Below are 15,761 nucleotides of genomic sequence, written 5' to 3' on the forward strand. Positions count from 1 at the left end.
TGCAAACAACTCCCAAGCTTTATTACAAACAGGCTGGGGCTCCCCAGCAAAGGCACGCAGCGCACTACCCAGAACGGCATCCGGGGCCGAAGCACCATGGTCCTCAGAGGCCCCGCGCGGCCGGGCACAGCGTCCGGTTGAGGCAGCCCTGGCAGCGTGGGTGGACGGGCAGACAAGTCTGCTGGCCGAAGCCCACCAACAGTCCGTTGATCTCGCCCCACAGCTCCCTGTGAAGGTGGAGGGGGGCATCAGCAAGGGCGGCTGACTGAGGGGAGCCCTGCCCGCCCCTACCCTGCCGCACCGGGGCAGCCACTCCTCCAGGGCAGCACGAGTCTTCTCCGGGGAATTGGTCGCCGTCTTGGTCCACCCGAGTCTGTTGGCAATTCTGTGCACATGCGTGTCCACCGCTGCTTGCAGACAGGACCTGCTTAGCACAGGGCACGCCTGCCGGCCCCGACGGCCCCAGTCCCTGCCCAGAGCCCCAGGCCCACCTCGGCCCTGGGCTTCCATGCAGGGCCCAGAACTGCACAGAGGGCGGGTTTGAGCCACAGGGCTTGGGCCCTCCATCTGGGGTGCAGCAGTGCCTCCTGGTCTAGGCACCGGCTGTGGGCGCCAGGCCGGGTGGTCACAGCTGGGTCCAGAGGGTTGGCTCGAGGTCCCGAGCCACAGAGCTTGCACCTGCCACTGCACGGTCGGGACAGAGGGAGTGTGGCCAGGCCACCTGCAGCTGTCATCTACTTGGGCCACAGCCCCTGCTCCACCCCAGGGCTTGGCTTGGTCCACCACAGGGCTTGGCCTGGGCACCTGCTCACGGGGGCTTCCTCCTTCCTGCCAGCGGCAGTCCCCGCCTTGTCTCTACTTCGCAAAAGAGAAAGTGAGTCCCACATCTGTTTCCTTCCCCCTGGCTACCGATAGTCTGGAAAAAGGTTCAGGCCCTCCCCAGACCCTGACGGAGGGCACCCTGGGAGCACAGGGAGAGCACACAGGCATAGGGGTCGCACTGGTGGGTTACCAACCCTCAGTTTCCTCCTCTGTAACATACAGGTGACCACATCGCCTGTCACCCAGAGGCCTACCCTTCCCAGTTTCTCCTTACAGGTGGCCATGCCCACAGACAACCAGAAAAGGTGACATCTGACACTTCTTCCTGGTGTGTCTGCTGCTCCCAAAGTCGGGTCGCCTGGGCTGTGGGCCCTTCCCCCAGGAGCCTTGCGGGACCCCTCCTGGGACTCAGGCAGCTGAGGACAGCCACTGTCAAGATAAGCTCAAGTATCTGTTGAGAGGCTGGCGGCTGCAGAAGCCTGTGGGGGTAGTGGGGAGCGGGGAGGCTCCGACCTAGCCCCCTGCCTGGCCCAGTGCCAGTCTCTGGGGCTGCCGGGGCTCCAGCCTTAACTTCACAGTCAGGGCCCTCAGCCCTGTGCGGCCCTTCCATCTGGGCGCAGTGCTCAGAAGGGTCCCCACCCCAGGGACCAGGCTTTAGTAGCCGGGGAAGCACTGGGGAAGTTCCCACCTCCTCCCCAGCTCCTGCAGGAGCTCCAGAGGAGCCTGGGGTGGGGACACACAGAGCAATCAAGGTCAAGCCCTGGTTTCTGGGCTGGCCAGGCTACCGCTGCCCGGCCTCAGAAGCCCCAACACTCTGGGCAAAGATCTGAAACATTAGCAACACCCTAACTGGGGTCTGTCTTCATTCGGAGGGCCACCGATGTCAGGAAATGGATTCCAGGAGGGGCTCCCCCCCCAGCTCCTCCTCCCTGTATCCCCAGCCCTTTCTCCTTCCCCAGGCTCCCCCTGCCTTTACCGTGCCTCCCCTGCCTATGCCCGTTCTCGAGCCTCCTACCGGTCTTTCTCCCATCTGACGGCTTTGTGGATGCTGTTCCTTCTGCCTGGCCAGCCCCGCCTCACTCCTCAGCTCTTGACTGAGTTATCACCGCCTCAGGAAGTCTGCTCAGCTGCCCCAGACTGGGCCAGCTCCGACAATGCCACGCACAGACCTTGAGTCCGTCCCCAGGGCCTCTCAGAGCCCAGCACACAGTAGGTGCTCAGCACATAGGATCTCCTCCCACGAGTACCCATCTACAGGCGAGGCAGGCCCAGCTCAGTGCTGGAAACATCTTTCTGACCCCTTGGGCTAAGCTGGGGGTGAGGAGACGTGAGCTGGGGTTGCAGATCATAGGACGTGGGGAGCCCCGACGGCAGCTAACCCTGCCCCACCCTCCTTGTGGGTGTATGCCACTCACCGATGCCTGACACGGTGCCCCAGGCCACCGCCATGGCCAAGTGTGCCATCTTGGGTCCAACGCCTGGCAGTGCCACGAGCTCTGCCACAGAATCTGGGATGTCCCCGCCATAGCGCTGCTGCAGGATGGCACTGGTCTGCTTGATGTACTTTACCTTGCTCTGAAAGGCGGAAGGGGCGGTCAGCCCCGGAAGTGGACAGTGGAGTCCCGAGGCAGAGCCACAGGTGCCCAGAGCTGCCTGCCACCTGCCCAAGACACCCTCAGAGGCACCTGTCTGCATCATCCTGCCAGGAGGTGAGAATGAGGCGAGGGAATGAGCCTGTCTGCTTCCCACCCGCCTGGGCCAATGACATGTGTGTGGGGTCTAGCCCAGGTCCCCTGCCCCGTCATTCTCCCAGAAACCAAGTAGGCTAAGCGGGCCGGCCATGGCTCAGCAGCACCTGGGCCTTCAGGAAGGAAGGCTGGAGCCTGGGGCTCCCCCTCCAGCCGCCAGGCCAGCTGGGTGGTTCCCATTCTGTGCCTGCGTGGAGAGGGCTATTTAAAAACCATCTGACAAAACTGCGGCCCACGCCAGTGCCAAGGGGAAGCGGCCCCACCCGCCTGGCTGCCTTCAACAGATCCGCCCACTCGCCACCCAGTGCTCCATGGCCTGCAGGGGCTCCAGAGAGGAGGGTGACGCACTCCAGGGAGGCTTGGAGTAAACAAAGGGAGAGGTGGGTAGCCTCAGGGAGGAGAGGAAGCGCCAGTCAGCTGGGTGGGGAGGTGGAGGAAGGAAGGGGTGGGCTGCAAACAGGAAAGGCCAAGGAGGGAGGCCCCACAGCCCTGGGTCCATCTGCTGGTCAGTGGGGCAGGGGCTCCAGCGGGAACTCACATCCAGGTCCCCGTGGCCTGAGATGCCCCACCTGGCCTCCTGCACCCCCACGGTCTCCCCTCAGCTTCCTGACATCTTTCCCAGGCCGGTGGGCTCACCCTCCAGAAGCCGACGGGGTAGATGAGCGTGCCCAGCGTGCTGTCATCCGTCTGCAGGATGCTGTCCACTGTCAGGCCCCGAGCCCGCAGCCGCTGCATGGCACCCGCCGTCACCTGGTCTTTGGTTTGGCTGGAGAGCATCAGCGACAGCAGCACCTGGTACCTCCGCACCTGCTTGCACAGTGACAGGGACCAGGGGAGTGGCAGGTCCCGGGCGCTCACTGTGGGCCGGGCCCCAGCCAAACCCTGTACCACCTCCACCTGTGACCCTGGGCAACCCGTAGGGCGTCCACCTTCCACCCACCCTGGCCAACCGAGTGCATGCGGGGTCCGGCCTGGCGTTGTTCTGTTTTCTCACATGTGACATGGGGACAACCACGGTATCTACCTCACAGGATCATTGGAAGGTTTAAGAGAACGATCGCAGCGCTTAGAATCCCACTTGGCACATGGGTGCTCGACAGCCAATGGCTGCACGTGTGCCTGTGACTGCATCGTAACACCATCTGTGTCACACGTGAGCAGATGAAGCCCGAACAACTACGTGCACCCAGGTTCCTGGCAGCAGGGCTGGGATTAGAAGCGAGCTCGTCTAAGGATCAGGCTCCAGGCCATGAAGTGGAAGGAACTCTCAGCAAACACTACTGAGCTGGCCTGCTGCGCCTGGGCCTCTGCTGGTAGGAGACGGAGCAGGAAGCCCGGGGCACAGGTAGTCCTGGCCTGCTGAGCGGCCACCATGAAGCAGGTGATGCCGGCGGGCGCTCCAGGTCCTGCAGGTGAGGGCGTCAGCAGCGAGCTGCCACGTGTCAGGCTGTGCCCTGCCCGAGGCCTGAGAGGAAGCAGGCGTCTTGTCCAGAAGGGCGTCCCCAGGCGGCTGGGGCCCCGGCCTACCTTTGGGGGTGCGTCGGAGTCGTAGCAGTGCTCAACCCCCAGCCAGTCCACAGGTGCGTCCTTCCCGCTCCTCATGGCGCGGATGTTCAGCAGCTGCTGCCGCCAGTCCCGGGGCTCCCAGCTTGGTGCCCTGGGGGGTTTGGTGTCTTCTTCCTCGCGATCGTAGGCCACATTCAGTTTTTGTGTCTTCCGCCGATGCCTCGAAGGGCTGGGGCTCTTCCTTCCTTCTGCAAATAGTGCCATTCCGAGCCTTCAGCAGGGGCCACAGGTGAGGGTGGGGTGTGGGTGGTGCCCTACCTGCTACTCACCCAGCATTATTCACTCCACAACCATCTACCGCAGCGGGGGTGCTCTGGCCTCTGCAGGCCACACTTGGACGACTCAGCCCTCCTTACGCCACTGCCTTCCTGACCAAGTCTGCGTTAGCACAGGAGGACTCTACCAACAGCCTCTGCCATGGTGCCCCCCCCCCCCCCCAATCTAGTTTCCACACTGCGCCAGAGAGAAATTTCTGGCCCAAAAACAGACTGCATCACTTCTGCTTAAGTCTCCTCATTGCTTTTTCCTTGTACTCGCGGCGAACTCCAAACTCCACCCCAACATCACAGCTCCTGCCTAGCGGCCATTGTCACAGACTTCTTGCCCCGGTGCTTCCGCCATGCCTGTATCACAGTGGAGCTCCCTGTCTGGACTACCCCTAAGTTCACTGGGTGCCTATGAGAACCCCCCTCTGGCCGCCCCGCAGGGCACGTTGCAGGGACCTGTGGGTCTTGCTCACCCCACAGTTCCTAGGTCCTTAATGCCTACGAGGATAAACCTAGCGAAGACCACGCCCCCCGGGAGGCACCCGCTAGCCAGCCGGGAAAGAGGACTTCCTGCTGCACGTGCCCGCGGCACCTGGTCTCTCTGAGAGGGAAGCAGCTATGAGGATAAGGCTGGTCGGCCCACAGCTAGCTTGGCACAAGTGGAATATCTCGGGGCAGGCTTCCAGTTCAGGACGATGATGGGGGAGGTGGGAGCGCCCGGACCCCGTCCCTGGGGACCCCTGTCCCTGTGTCCTAGGAACAGGGCGCAGGGTGGGAGCCAGGGCCGCACGTGGGAGCGACCCCGAATCCCAGCCCCCAGTCCCCAGCCCCTTGCAGGCCCCTTCCCCCGTTTCTCTCCCCAGGCTCCGATCCGGGCGCGGCACTACCTGCAGCCGCCTCTCCCTTCCAGAGCGGCGCGGCCTTCTCCCCACCCCCCCGCGACCCGGCCCCCGGGCCCCGGCTGCGGCTCCGGGTCACCATCCTCACGCCCGTCGCGTTCATGCTTGAGTCCTGCGGACTACACTTCCCGGCGGCCCCCGCGACCACGTTACGTGACGCTCGCCCTCGCATTTCCGCCAGAGAGCGGCCCGGAACTACGACTCCCAGCAAGCTCGGCGGCCGCCCTCGGCCCCCGCCCGCCGCCGGAAGTGCGGGTCGAGCTTCCGGCGGCGGCCCGTTTTGGGGCGGGGGGCGGTTGCCGGGGGTGCGCTCCCTTCTCCGCGCCGGGGCGGCGTGGCGCGCGGCGGGCGCGGCGCGGGGTGAGTGGCTCGCGGCGTCCCGACCGCAGGCGCCGTCCTGGCCCGCGGTGTGGCCCGACCCCGATGGGGCAGGGGGAGGCGGCCGCGCCGGGGGGCCCTGCTCGGCGCTGAGGCGGCGGGGGCGGACCCCGCGGTGTCCCGGGTGCCGGGCTTCGGCAGAGCCCACCGCAGCCGGAGCCTGGAGCCGCGAGCGCTCCTTGGTGTTAAAACAGAGCGGGTGCGAGGGGCTCCCTGCTTCCGGCGCCACCCCCCGACAGGCCGCCCCCGCGTGGGGAAGAGAGAGGGGGCGAACGTCGGGGACTCCACCCTGTGCCCCCAGTCGGGCGGCGCGGCAGCCGGCCTGCTGTTGGCCAGGCCTGGGGGTCCTGGGGTCCCGGAGGTCTGCAGCGGGGCAGGTGCAGGGGAGCTGCTCCTGAGATCTCTGCTCGTTTCCTCGGCGCAGAGGCGGCCTCTGGTGCGTCCCTGCCCACCATGGCCAAGCCGACAAGCAAGGATTCAGGCTTGAAGGAGAAGTTCAGGATTCTGTTTGGACTGGGAACCCCGCGGCCAAACCCCAGGTCTGCAGAGGGCAAGCAGACGGAATTTATCATCACGGCGGAAATCCTGAGAGTGAGTGAGCTGCCTGCGTCCGTCCTGCCAGCCTGTCGGGAGATGCGGGGAAGGCTGGGTTTGGTCCCTCACCAGCTTCTGCCGGAGATGGGCTGCTGGCGACCGGCTGCTCAGGGCTGCTGTCCCCAGTAGTGCAGAGGCATATATGTCTTTCCTTCGGAGATTGAGGGAGTCAGGGTCCCGGGGACTTGGTCCAGCACACTAGAGGTAGTATTCAGGCGTTAGTGCAGGAAAACCTATCCTACGGACATGGCCTAAATGCCATGGCCGGCTTCCCCTTGGGATCAGGAGGGTAGCCAGGTGTTAACTGGTAATTTGTGAGTGGGTCTTTGTTTTCCCGTGTGTGTGGTGTGAATCCTTCCACCACACGCCTGGCCCCGTGTTTTATAAATGTCGGATTTTTGCCCTTGTGAAGTTTCCCATTCAGAAACAGCCAAAACGTTCATCGGCTGGTGAACCTGTAAGCAAAACGTAAAGGGAATGAGGCATTGACCCTTGCCATAACGTGAGTGAACACTGAAAACGTGCCGAGTGAGAGAAGCCCGGCACAGAGGCCCCCACGTAGCGTGTGATTCCATGTCTGTGAAGTGGGCAGAACAGGTAAATCCACAGAGACAGAAAGTTTGTCGGGGCCCCGGGGGACGCGCCATGACTGCTCCCAGGTTTGAGGTGATGAGAATGTTCTGGAATTAGTGGAGGTGGTTGCGGGCAGCGTGAATGTACTAAAAACTGAATCGTACAGTTTTAAATTCCTCAAACGGCTGATTTTGTTATGTAAATTTCATCTCAACGCAAAGAAACGCAGGAGTGGTCTGTGGTCACCCCACTGAGACGGAGCAGTAAACTCCGGCGATTCCTGATTCCAGAAGGACCCGCAGCAAATCTCCAGTGTGGGAGATGCGGTACAGCTCTCGGCGTGGTCTGTGATTGGCGGTTGTGGAGACCTGTTGCCTGAGCACCGGCCCCCTTGCCTTCTTTCGTGTCTCTCCAGGAGCTGAGCGTTGAATGTGGCCTCAACAATCGCATCCGGGTGATAGGGCAGATCTGTGAAGTTGCAAAAACGAAGAAGTTTGAAGAGGTAAGGTCGGCCTCAGTTGGCTGCTGAATGGCGGGGAGCTGTTGGGAGGGCTTGTTCGGCTCTTTCTGGGAACGGGGTTGGCCGCTAACTGCTAAGCTTAACCTGCATCTTAGTGATGGGGAGTCTTCTGGAAACGCGTGGAGTCTAACTCTTAGGGGTCAGTCACACGTGGAGGGACTGAGACGTTTCCAGCAGCTCCAAGAAAGGGTTTACGGCGACTGAAAACACGTGCTTGGGGCAGGGAAGTGAAGGAACGTCAGCAAAGAGCGTGAGTCAAGGCTTAGCAGTCCTGGTGTGTTCTGGGGAGAGGTGTCTGCTTGTTTCGGGCAGATGTTTGCGGGCTCTCTCCGGGCATCCCGAGGACAGAGTGGGCAGCTGTCAGGAGAGCACGTCAAGAGCTCTGCTGCAGCCTTGTCCCGAGTTTGCATGAGCGACTTGGGGGGAGACTTGGACTTAGCAGATTGGCATTTGCTAAGGGGGAGGGGAGAGCGACCAAGATGTCCACGGCAGGTCGTCTAAAACTTGCGGGCTACTCGTCAGCCGGAATAAATGTGACAGTAGGCATCTGTGTTGGGAAATTGTGGGTGTGGGCAGGCAGTGGCCCGGCTGCAATCGCCTGAGTAGACAGATAAGCCCGAGAGGCTGGCAGAGTCCACAGGCTCGGTGTCTGCCTGTTGTTGTGGCTTAGGTTGCATCACTAGGAGTGTTGAGCATGGGACAAAGGAGGAGAAAGTTCCAGAGTATGCTGAAGTAGTCAGGATGTCGATGAGACAACATCTAAGAGACGTTTTAGTCCCCTCCTAAGAGAAGTGAGCCCAGGAAAGGGTGAGTGGTCAGGAAACCCTGGTCGAAGGGTTAACGTGGAGAAGAGAAGGTGACGTGTGAGAGACTGACCCTGGGTAGCTGTGGGGAATAGGATCCCTCTCCGTGCGCTGAGTGGGGCTTAGTGAGAGGAGGCAGATTCCAGAAGCCCACACGGAGGTCTTGGCCATGGTGTGGTTCAGGGCGGCCCTCAGCTGGTGTGTGTACACAGGGAAGCCAGGGAAGCGGGGTTTCTGCCTCAGGCTGCAGACTTGGGACCGCCTGGTTCTGAGACTCCTTCGGCAAGCTCGAAAGGGGGTTCCTGGCTGATCTCTGGGGCAACCGGGACGACTCCCCTAGCTTGCTGCTCTCCTCCCTCCCCACAGGCTGTGGCCGGGACCTGTGGGGTTAAGTAGCTTGGAGCTACACCTGTGTCAGGTTCAGGGTCATGGGGGCTGTGCCCAGTATACGAGGCATGGGCTTGAGAGGAGTGGGTTCTACGTCCAAAGGACTGTTCCGCTCTGTGCTTTGCTCGTGGTACTGTCCCTTGAGTTGAGGGGCCAGCACACCCTAATTGCTGTCCCCTCCCTGCTGGTGGCAGCATGCAGTGGAAGCGCTCTGGAAGGCCGTCGAGGACATGCTGCAGCCAGAGCGGCCACCGGAGGCCCGGCATGCGGTGCTGGCTCTGCTGAAGGCCATCGTGCAGGGGCAGGTAACGGCGGGTGTGTGCGCCGGCGGAGCTGGGACGGGTGGGGGGGGGGGGTGTCGTGGGGCGGCCCGCTGACGGCCCCTGCTGTGCCGTGCGTGGACTCTCACCTTTGATGAGGGTGCGGGCGGGAGGGGGGGGTCTGCTTCCCAGGGGCTCCGCAGCAGGACCGCCTGAGTGCGCATCCCCCCTGGCTCTCCTGCAAATGGGGGTGCTCGTTCCTTCCTTCTCAGGAGCGTTTTGGGGTGTAAGTGAGGCGTTTCGTGTAAGTTGTCAGGGGCGTGCCTGCCACGAGGGAACGGTAGTTATGTGCTCTGGCTGCCCCCATCCCCCTGCCCGGCTGCCGTCAGCCTTCCCTAGAACTGCGGGCGGCCTCACCATTCCTGTCTGGAAGGCACCCTTCCCTCTTGGAGTTTTCCTCTGGTCCTCCAGCTGCTTGCAGAGGCCTGTCGCCTCCCAGTGCGGTTACACTGTATTTGTCATCGTGGGGGCACAGACGTGTCTCTTCCCAGCCACGAGCCCCATGAGGGCCAGAACTGTATTGTCCCCTGCTGTGTGCCACCACCGTGCCCGGAGCTCGCACACAGTAGGTGCTCTATACGCACACCTATCTGGAGCTGCTCCGATGTGCCCAGTGTGCCCCCTACAGTCCTTTCTGTGGGAAGGAGAAAGGGTCCCAGGGTCAGGAGTCCTGGAGCCCAGTGTACTTCCTGCACGGCCCATAGCTGCTCGGGAATCCCAGCTGGGGGGTCCTGGCAGGACTGCTGACCTTGTGGTTTTACCTTCAGGGGGACCGCTTGGGCGTTCTCAGGGCCCTCTTCTTTAAGGTCATCAAGGATTACCCCTCTAATGAAGATCTCCACGAAAGACTGGAAGTTTTCAAGGCCCTCACAGACAATGGGAGACACATCACATATTTGGAAGAAGAACTGGGTGGGTGCCGTGTCGGGTGTGAGGTTTCTCTGGCATTGGGGATCAAATTTGATCCGGGTTGCCGCAAGGCTGCTGAGGCCGAGAGCGAGTGCTGCAGTTTACAGGGATGGCCTGCAGAGGGCGCGGTACTGCGAGGTTCCGCTCACCTGTGTGCAACCTAGATCAGCTGCCCGTCTCCCGGGGAGCCTGTTAGAGATGCACAGTCCTGGGCTTCACTCCAGCCCCGCTGGCTCAGAATCCCTGGAGAGTGAGGCCTTTTAGCGGGGCGGCAGGTGGTCTGAGTGTTTTGTAGGGAGAGTGTGCTGCTGACCCAGCATCAGTCTGTTTTATTAGAGTGCCCTAATTTCTGGGGTTTCTGGGGCGCTGGCGCCATCTCGCCATGTCTTCTTCCTGGTCCTCTGCTCCGGGCCTGACCTCCTAGCCCTCTCCTTGGCTGGCCTTCCTCTCTTGTCCTGATGTGGTGACGTTTCTCTGGGACTTGAGGTTTCTTATCACTGCTGTGGAGAGAAGAGGAAGGACAAGTCAGTCTGACTCGGGGCCAGAGATGGGCCTCAGCTGTCAGTTGGTCCCCAGGACAGGTGCTGACTTGAAGCCTGTCCTCAGGTTTTCTGAGGTTATTTGGCCAGTAGTCAAGAGTGGCTTTTTGTCTCTGTTGGGAGGCACTCGGGGAGGGGTAGGGGGCCAGGAATTGGCCTCCTGGATGCGTGCTTGGTGATGCTCACAAGCCCCGCATCCTGGGCTCTGAGCATCAAATGCACAAACTCTGCTACTGCCTCTTAGCCTAGATGCCCTCAGTGCATCGTGGGGGCTGGTAAATTCCCGGGTCCGTGACATGCTGACCTGTTGGGCTCCAGCGAGCCTCTGTCGGCTCCGTGCACAGCGTCTTGTCGCACGGGGGCCAGGGCTGCGGTTGGCTGCGGTGAGAGGGACTGGGGTGTCTTCCCGGGGAGGAGGGGAGTGGGCAGTATATTGTCCTCCCCTTCCCCCCAGCTGGGTTTGTGCTGCAGTGGATGGACATCGGCCTGTCCTCAGAGTTCCTTCTGGTGCTTGTGAACTTGGTCAAATTCAACAGCTGTTACCTGGATGAATACATCGCATCAATGGTCCAGTAAGAGCAGCTCCGATAACGTTCCTCCGACCGCAGTCCTGCCGCCTCGGGCTTTTATTTTACTCTGTGTTGGGAACAAAGCTGTTGAAGTCAGCAAACGAGGGGAGAGGTTGGAGGAGCCACAGCCACCTTCTACCTCAGTTAATAAAACGATAGCATTTTCTCTTTTACAGACGAGTAACGTTGCCCGATGTTTCTTGACTATAAGTTTTGGTATCATTTCTTTCAAAACACTCTATGAAATTCGCGAGGGCACGGGTGGGGTCTTGTTGGTCTGTGTGCCCAGCCCTGAGCAGTGGCTGGCACAGAGCGGGCACCTGTCAGTGGGTGAGCGGAGCCCTAAGGGGGATGAGTCCTTCCTACAAGGGGGACTTGCAGAGTCACCAGAAAGCGAGACAGAGCCACGCAGCTTCTGGGAAATGTCCCTCCACTGACTTGGCATTTCTTCCAACAGCATGATCTGCCTGCTGTGTGTCCAGACTGTGTCCTCCGTGGACATAGAGGTCAGTAGCTGGTCCTCCCAGGGACGGTTCCTCTCCCTCTCCTTCCGGGCAGGCCAGCTGGCATAGTGCTTGACAGCATAAGCTCTGGGATCAAGGCCTGCACTGCCCCTCGCTGGTCGTGTGGCCCTGGGCTGGCTATAGTAGGAAGCACGATTGGTTGGATGATCTCCGCCGTGGGGGTCATGGTTGAGGGTGGGATGACCCACAGTGACGGGTGACACTCGTCACTCTTGTTCTAAGAAGGCCGCTTTGGCAGTGGGGAGGTGTGATAGTTACTGACTAGACGAAGGCGGGAAGGAGGCTGAGGGTGTCCCCCCTGCAGGTGAGCGGTGGGGCAGGGCCGACGTGACCCCTCTCTCCACCCCGTCAGGTCTCTCTGCAGGTGCTGGACGCCGTCGTCTGCTACAACTGTCTGCCGGCTGAGAGCCTGCCCCTGTTCATTGTCACTCTCTGTCGTACCGTCAACGTCAAGGAGCTCTGTGAGCCTTGCTGGAAGGTGGGGGTCTTAGCTGTTGTTCTGGACAGTTCTTTCCTGGATGGATAGGACAAGGCCCGTCTCTTCGGTGAATGGCCATCTGAGTCTCAGGTGGCCAGACCGTGCCCTGGGGAGGGGAATCCAGTAGCATTTTCCCAGGCGGTTGAGCTGAGGTCAGGGTTTTGGGGGCATTTTGGAAGCTGCTGCCTCTGGGAGGCGATGGTGGAGGGCCAGCCGGACCTGGAGGGCTCCAGAACAGTGGCTGCGTGAGGCTGGCCCACGGGGCCCGGGGCTCCTATCTGCCGGTCTCTAACGATGGTGTGCTGTGTTTCCCAGCTGATGCGTAATCTTCTGGGCACCCACCTGGGTCACAGTGCCATCTACAACATGTGCCGCATCATGGAGGACAGGCGAGTGTGGGCAGGGCCCTGGGGGGACCGGTGAGGGCGAGGCGGCTTGGTCCGCGGCCACAGAGCCGCCTTGGGCAGGCTGGCTGTGCTGGGTCCTGCCTAGCAGAGGCTCACAGGGAGCTTCCCTGTCCCTCTGGTGCCTGCTCCAGAAGCTTGCACTAAAGCCACAGCTTATGTCTCCCGTGCCTGGTCCCTGTCCTCTCTTCTGCCGGAAAGTCAGAGCATCCAGAACTGAACCCGTATCTACCACCCCCACTTCGGGCCTCCTCCGGGGAGGCTGCCTCACTGCTGATCCTGGTACAAGGCCCTTGCCCTCACCTCCCACAGTCAGGCTGTCACAGGTCTCTCCCCATCTAGGGCCTCCACCCCTCTGCCCCCCACTCTCCCCACTGGCCTCCTGTACCCTCTCGTGACCTCTTGGAGTCCCTTCCTCCGCACAGCAACTCCATGCCCTTTTCCCAGCACCATGGGACTGTGGCACCATTTGCTCGGAGCCAGGGTGGCTCCCACTGCTCTCGGGATAAGAACGAAACCCCCCGTCAAGGGTAGGGCCTGGGTGGCCCGCCTTGCCTCAGCCCGTGGGCCTCTCGCCTGTCCTTGATCTTCTCCCAGCCGCCCGAGGCCTCTGCACATGCTGCCGCCTCTTGCTGGCGTGACCTTGGCCGAGCTTCTGCATGTGTTTTGATGTAGCATGGTCCTTGGTTTCCTGACCGCCTGAGCCAGTTTTGTTCTTTCTTTTTTTTTTAATTTTTTTCAACATTTATTCATTTTTGAGAGACAGAGACAGAGTGAGTGGAGGAGTAGTAGATAGACACAGAATCTGAAGCAGGCTCCAGCACTGAGCTGTCAGCACAGAGCCCGATGCGGGGCTCAGACTCATGGACTGCGAGATCATGACCTGAGCTGATGTCGGATGCTTAACCGGCTGAGCCACCCAGGCACCCCTGAGCCGGTTTTGTTCTATCCCGTGGCTTCCTCTCTTAGCTGTCATTTGAGCTAGAAACTTGGCATTTCCTTCTGTGGTTCTCTGGTTCGCACGTGTGCCTCTTACACTTCGGCAGCCGGAGGCTGGGGACTTTTCTCTCACCTTCGTGCCCTGGTGTCTGGCAAGTGTGGGGCCAATGCATCGCTTAGGACGTTGAATCTGGTTGTTGCTACTGGCCTGTGTTCCCTCCCCGCCACCTCTTTGCCAGCTTTGCTTCTGGCCCGTGAGAGCAGGGGCCTCGGGGAGGCCGCCTGGGCTCCGCTGACCTCTGCTCTCTCTGCGGAACGCTTTCAGAGCCTACATGGAAGATGCCCCGCTGCTGAGAGGGGCCGTGTTCTTTGTGGGCATGGCTCTCTGGGGGGCGCACCGACTCTACTCGCTCAAGAACTCCCCGACATCCGTGCTGCCGTCGTTTTACGAGGTATGGTGGTCTCTGTGCGCAGGGAGTAGGGTCGGGGACTCCACAGTCACAGGCCGGGCACAGGCCCATTCGAGGTGGGTCCTACTGCAGGGGCTGAGGTGCCGTTTGCAGCTTGGGGACGAGATTTAGGATCATTGGAAGGTTTTATCTTCAAGCAAATGTCGTATCTTACGAGCTTTATCTTCTGTAAATTAGCATCAGAACCGAGTAAGGTTCCCCCTGGTTGGTGGTTTTATCTCGTCAGGCGCTAACCTCACTCTTGCTGTAGCACAAGGCCAGCGAAGTAGCTCGCTGCCACGGTGCTGACAGTGTTCAGAGCGCTTGCCATGCACGTTGTCACACAGCCGTCACGGCCCCTGGTGAGCTGGGACCGTCACACCATCCTCTTAGCCGCCGCGTCGTGTCCAGGCTCACGCTCCATCTCCCGAGCGCTCTTCCCGCCGTGCCTCTGCCTCCCGCGGCGTGGAAGGTGCGGTCCCTGCACAGTGCCTGTCCCAGGGTGGCTTTCACATTCTGCTAGGCTGGTGAGCCAGTGGCCCAGAATTTGTAGTTAATGGTCTGGCTGAGTCCAGCCCTTTGGAGCCGGTGTAGAAAATGCTTGCAGGCTCCTAAGATCCTCTTTCTGTGGCCGTGACAGAAGTGTGGGGACCGAGTCCCCCTAAAGCCTCTTAAGCTAGGTTTGGAGGGCCGTGTGAAGGGGGGCTCCCTATGCATGAGCAGGCAGAGGCTGACTGCCAGGTCTCTCGTTCCAGGCCATGACCTGTCCGAACGAGGTGGTGTCCTATGAAATCGTCCTGTCTATCACCAGACTCATCAAGAAGTACCGGAGGGAGCTCCAGGCTGTGACGTGGGATATCCTGCTGAACATCATCGAACGTCTGCTGCGGCAGCTCCAGGTGAGGCGGCGGGATGGCCGGCGGCCCAGGGCGGACCGCGACCGGGCGCTGGCCGGCCACAGGGCCCTTCCCAGCTGGCTGTGGATCCTCGGGTGCGGCAGGCTCACCTCACCGGGGGACGGCCCCCTGTGCGTTTTGCTCCCCTCCCCCCAAGTCTGCTGAGGCCACGCTGATGCTTCTCAGTGGTGTCATCTGGCCGCCCACTGAGGATGGCTGGCTTTGCCAAAGCTGCTCCATGGTTTGGAGCAGGAACATGCGGGCGAGCAAGGGGGCAGGCTGGTGTCGATCCCCTTCACGGCCCGTAAGTGGCTCCCCAGAGCATTCAGCATGCCGCCCGTGGCTTTAGCGTAGCTTTGGAGGAAGCGTTGGCCACATCAGGAAGGGGCAATGCTGGCGGCACGGGAGCCGCAGAAGAGACGAGGCTGTGTCTGGTGCGGCCTTAGGGCTGGGTCTCCTGGGGGACTAGGGTGGGTGGTGTGCCGGCGGCCAGGCCGGCGGGCGGAGGACTGGAGCTCGGCAGCGACCAGACTCTCGTCCCTCAGGGCTTGGCTGCTGGGCCAGACCCGTGGAGCGGAAGTCACTTCTGTGTGACTGCACTTTGGTGTTTCAGAGCCTGGACAGCCCGGAGCTCAGAGCCATCGTCCATGACCTGCTGACCACAGTGGAGGAGCTGTGTGACCAGAATGAGTTCCACGGCTCGCACGAGAGATACTTCGAGCTCGTTGAGAGATGTGCAGACCAGAGGCCGGTGAGACCTCTTCTCCCTCAACTGGGCGGGGCCTTGGTGCTTGGGCAGGAGGCTGGTTTAGGTCAGGCTTCTGGGGGAGAAGTGGGACCCCTCAGCTCTGGGGGCCATGGCCCTGCGGGTCTGAAACCAGTTTCCTTGAGTTTGAGATAAAAGGCTAGCAGGCTCCTGCTTTTCTGGGGTCTGTGCTCCAGCAGGGAAGTTTGCTGGGGCATCAGCAAGCCGAGCGAGCGTGGGTCTGTTAGAGTCGGTGCTAGCCTAACCATCAGCTTCCTCCCACCTGTCTGGAGGAAGGTGCTGGCCAGCTCCAGGGACACCTGCTGCTTGGTGCGTCTGCCCCTGGGCCACAGGCTTTGTGTTGGCACCAGAAACATACAGCCTGATGCCAAGGCTTTGATGTGGGTTTTTAAATGAATTTTCACTGCTGCCA

The 15,761-nt window shown here is 61.2% G+C and overlaps 2 protein-coding genes across 19 annotated transcripts in view; one reads left to right on the top strand and one right to left on the bottom strand.

Moving 5' to 3' along the window:
* On the bottom strand, window positions 1-5,488 carry NTHL1 (nth like DNA glycosylase 1). The gene is made up of 6 exons (XM_019468201.2): window positions 5,290-5,488; window positions 4,098-4,324; window positions 3,207-3,377; window positions 2,238-2,397; window positions 302-407; window positions 1-227 (listed from the first exon to the last, which is right to left on the bottom strand). The coding sequence occupies exons 1-6, from the start codon at window positions 5,471-5,473 to the stop codon at window positions 104-106; spliced, it is 972 nt and encodes a 323-aa protein (XP_019323746.2). The 5' UTR covers window positions 5,474-5,488; the 3' UTR covers window positions 1-103.
* A 38-nt stretch (window positions 5,489-5,526) lies between these two features.
* The window catches only part of TSC2 (TSC complex subunit 2), a 35,956-nt gene continuing 25,721 nt past the window's right edge, over window positions 5,527-15,761 (top strand). For 16 of the 18 annotated variants that reach the window (XM_053893718.1, XM_053893712.1, XM_053893714.1 and 13 more), the window contains exons 1-12: window positions 5,528-5,661; window positions 6,104-6,270; window positions 7,262-7,348; window positions 8,751-8,861; window positions 9,644-9,788; window positions 10,779-10,896; window positions 11,351-11,399; window positions 11,770-11,895; window positions 12,211-12,284; window positions 13,564-13,690; window positions 14,443-14,586; window positions 15,197-15,334. In XM_053893718.1, coding sequence (XP_053749693.1) covers window positions 6,133-6,270; window positions 7,262-7,348; window positions 8,751-8,861; window positions 9,644-9,788; window positions 10,779-10,896; window positions 11,351-11,399; window positions 11,770-11,895; window positions 12,211-12,284; window positions 13,564-13,690; window positions 14,443-14,586; window positions 15,197-15,334 — 1,257 coding nt within the window. In that variant the 5' untranslated portion in view covers window positions 5,528-5,661; window positions 6,104-6,132. Of the gene's footprint in view, window positions 5,662-6,103; window positions 6,271-7,261; window positions 7,349-8,750; window positions 8,862-9,643; window positions 9,789-10,778; window positions 10,897-11,350; window positions 11,400-11,769; window positions 11,896-12,210; window positions 12,285-13,563; window positions 13,691-14,442; window positions 14,587-15,196; window positions 15,335-15,761 lie in introns of all 18 variants that reach the window. The other 2 variants (XM_053893713.1, XM_053893725.1) reach the window with 1 other exon arrangement.

This window comes from Panthera pardus, unplaced genomic scaffold (genome assembly GCF_024362965.1).
Source record: "Panthera pardus isolate Hobbes unplaced genomic scaffold, ASM2436296v1 HiC_scaffold_4, whole genome shotgun sequence".
Lineage (NCBI taxonomy): Eukaryota > Metazoa > Chordata > Mammalia > Carnivora > Felidae > Panthera > Panthera pardus.

Coding starts and splice junctions, on each gene's coding strand:
- NTHL1 (XM_019468201.2), bottom strand. CDS start 5,473: ATGCGAGGGCGAGCGTCACGTAACGTGGTCGCGGGGGCCGCCGGGAAG. Junction 2,398..3,206: donor ACCCCGTCGGCTTCTGGAGG/GTGAGCCCACCG, acceptor TCCGCCTTTCAG/AGCAAGGTAAAGTACATCAA. Junction 228..301: donor CTGGAGGAGTGGCTGCCCCG/GTGCGGCAGGGT, acceptor CCACCTTCACAG/GGAGCTGTGGGGCGAGATCA.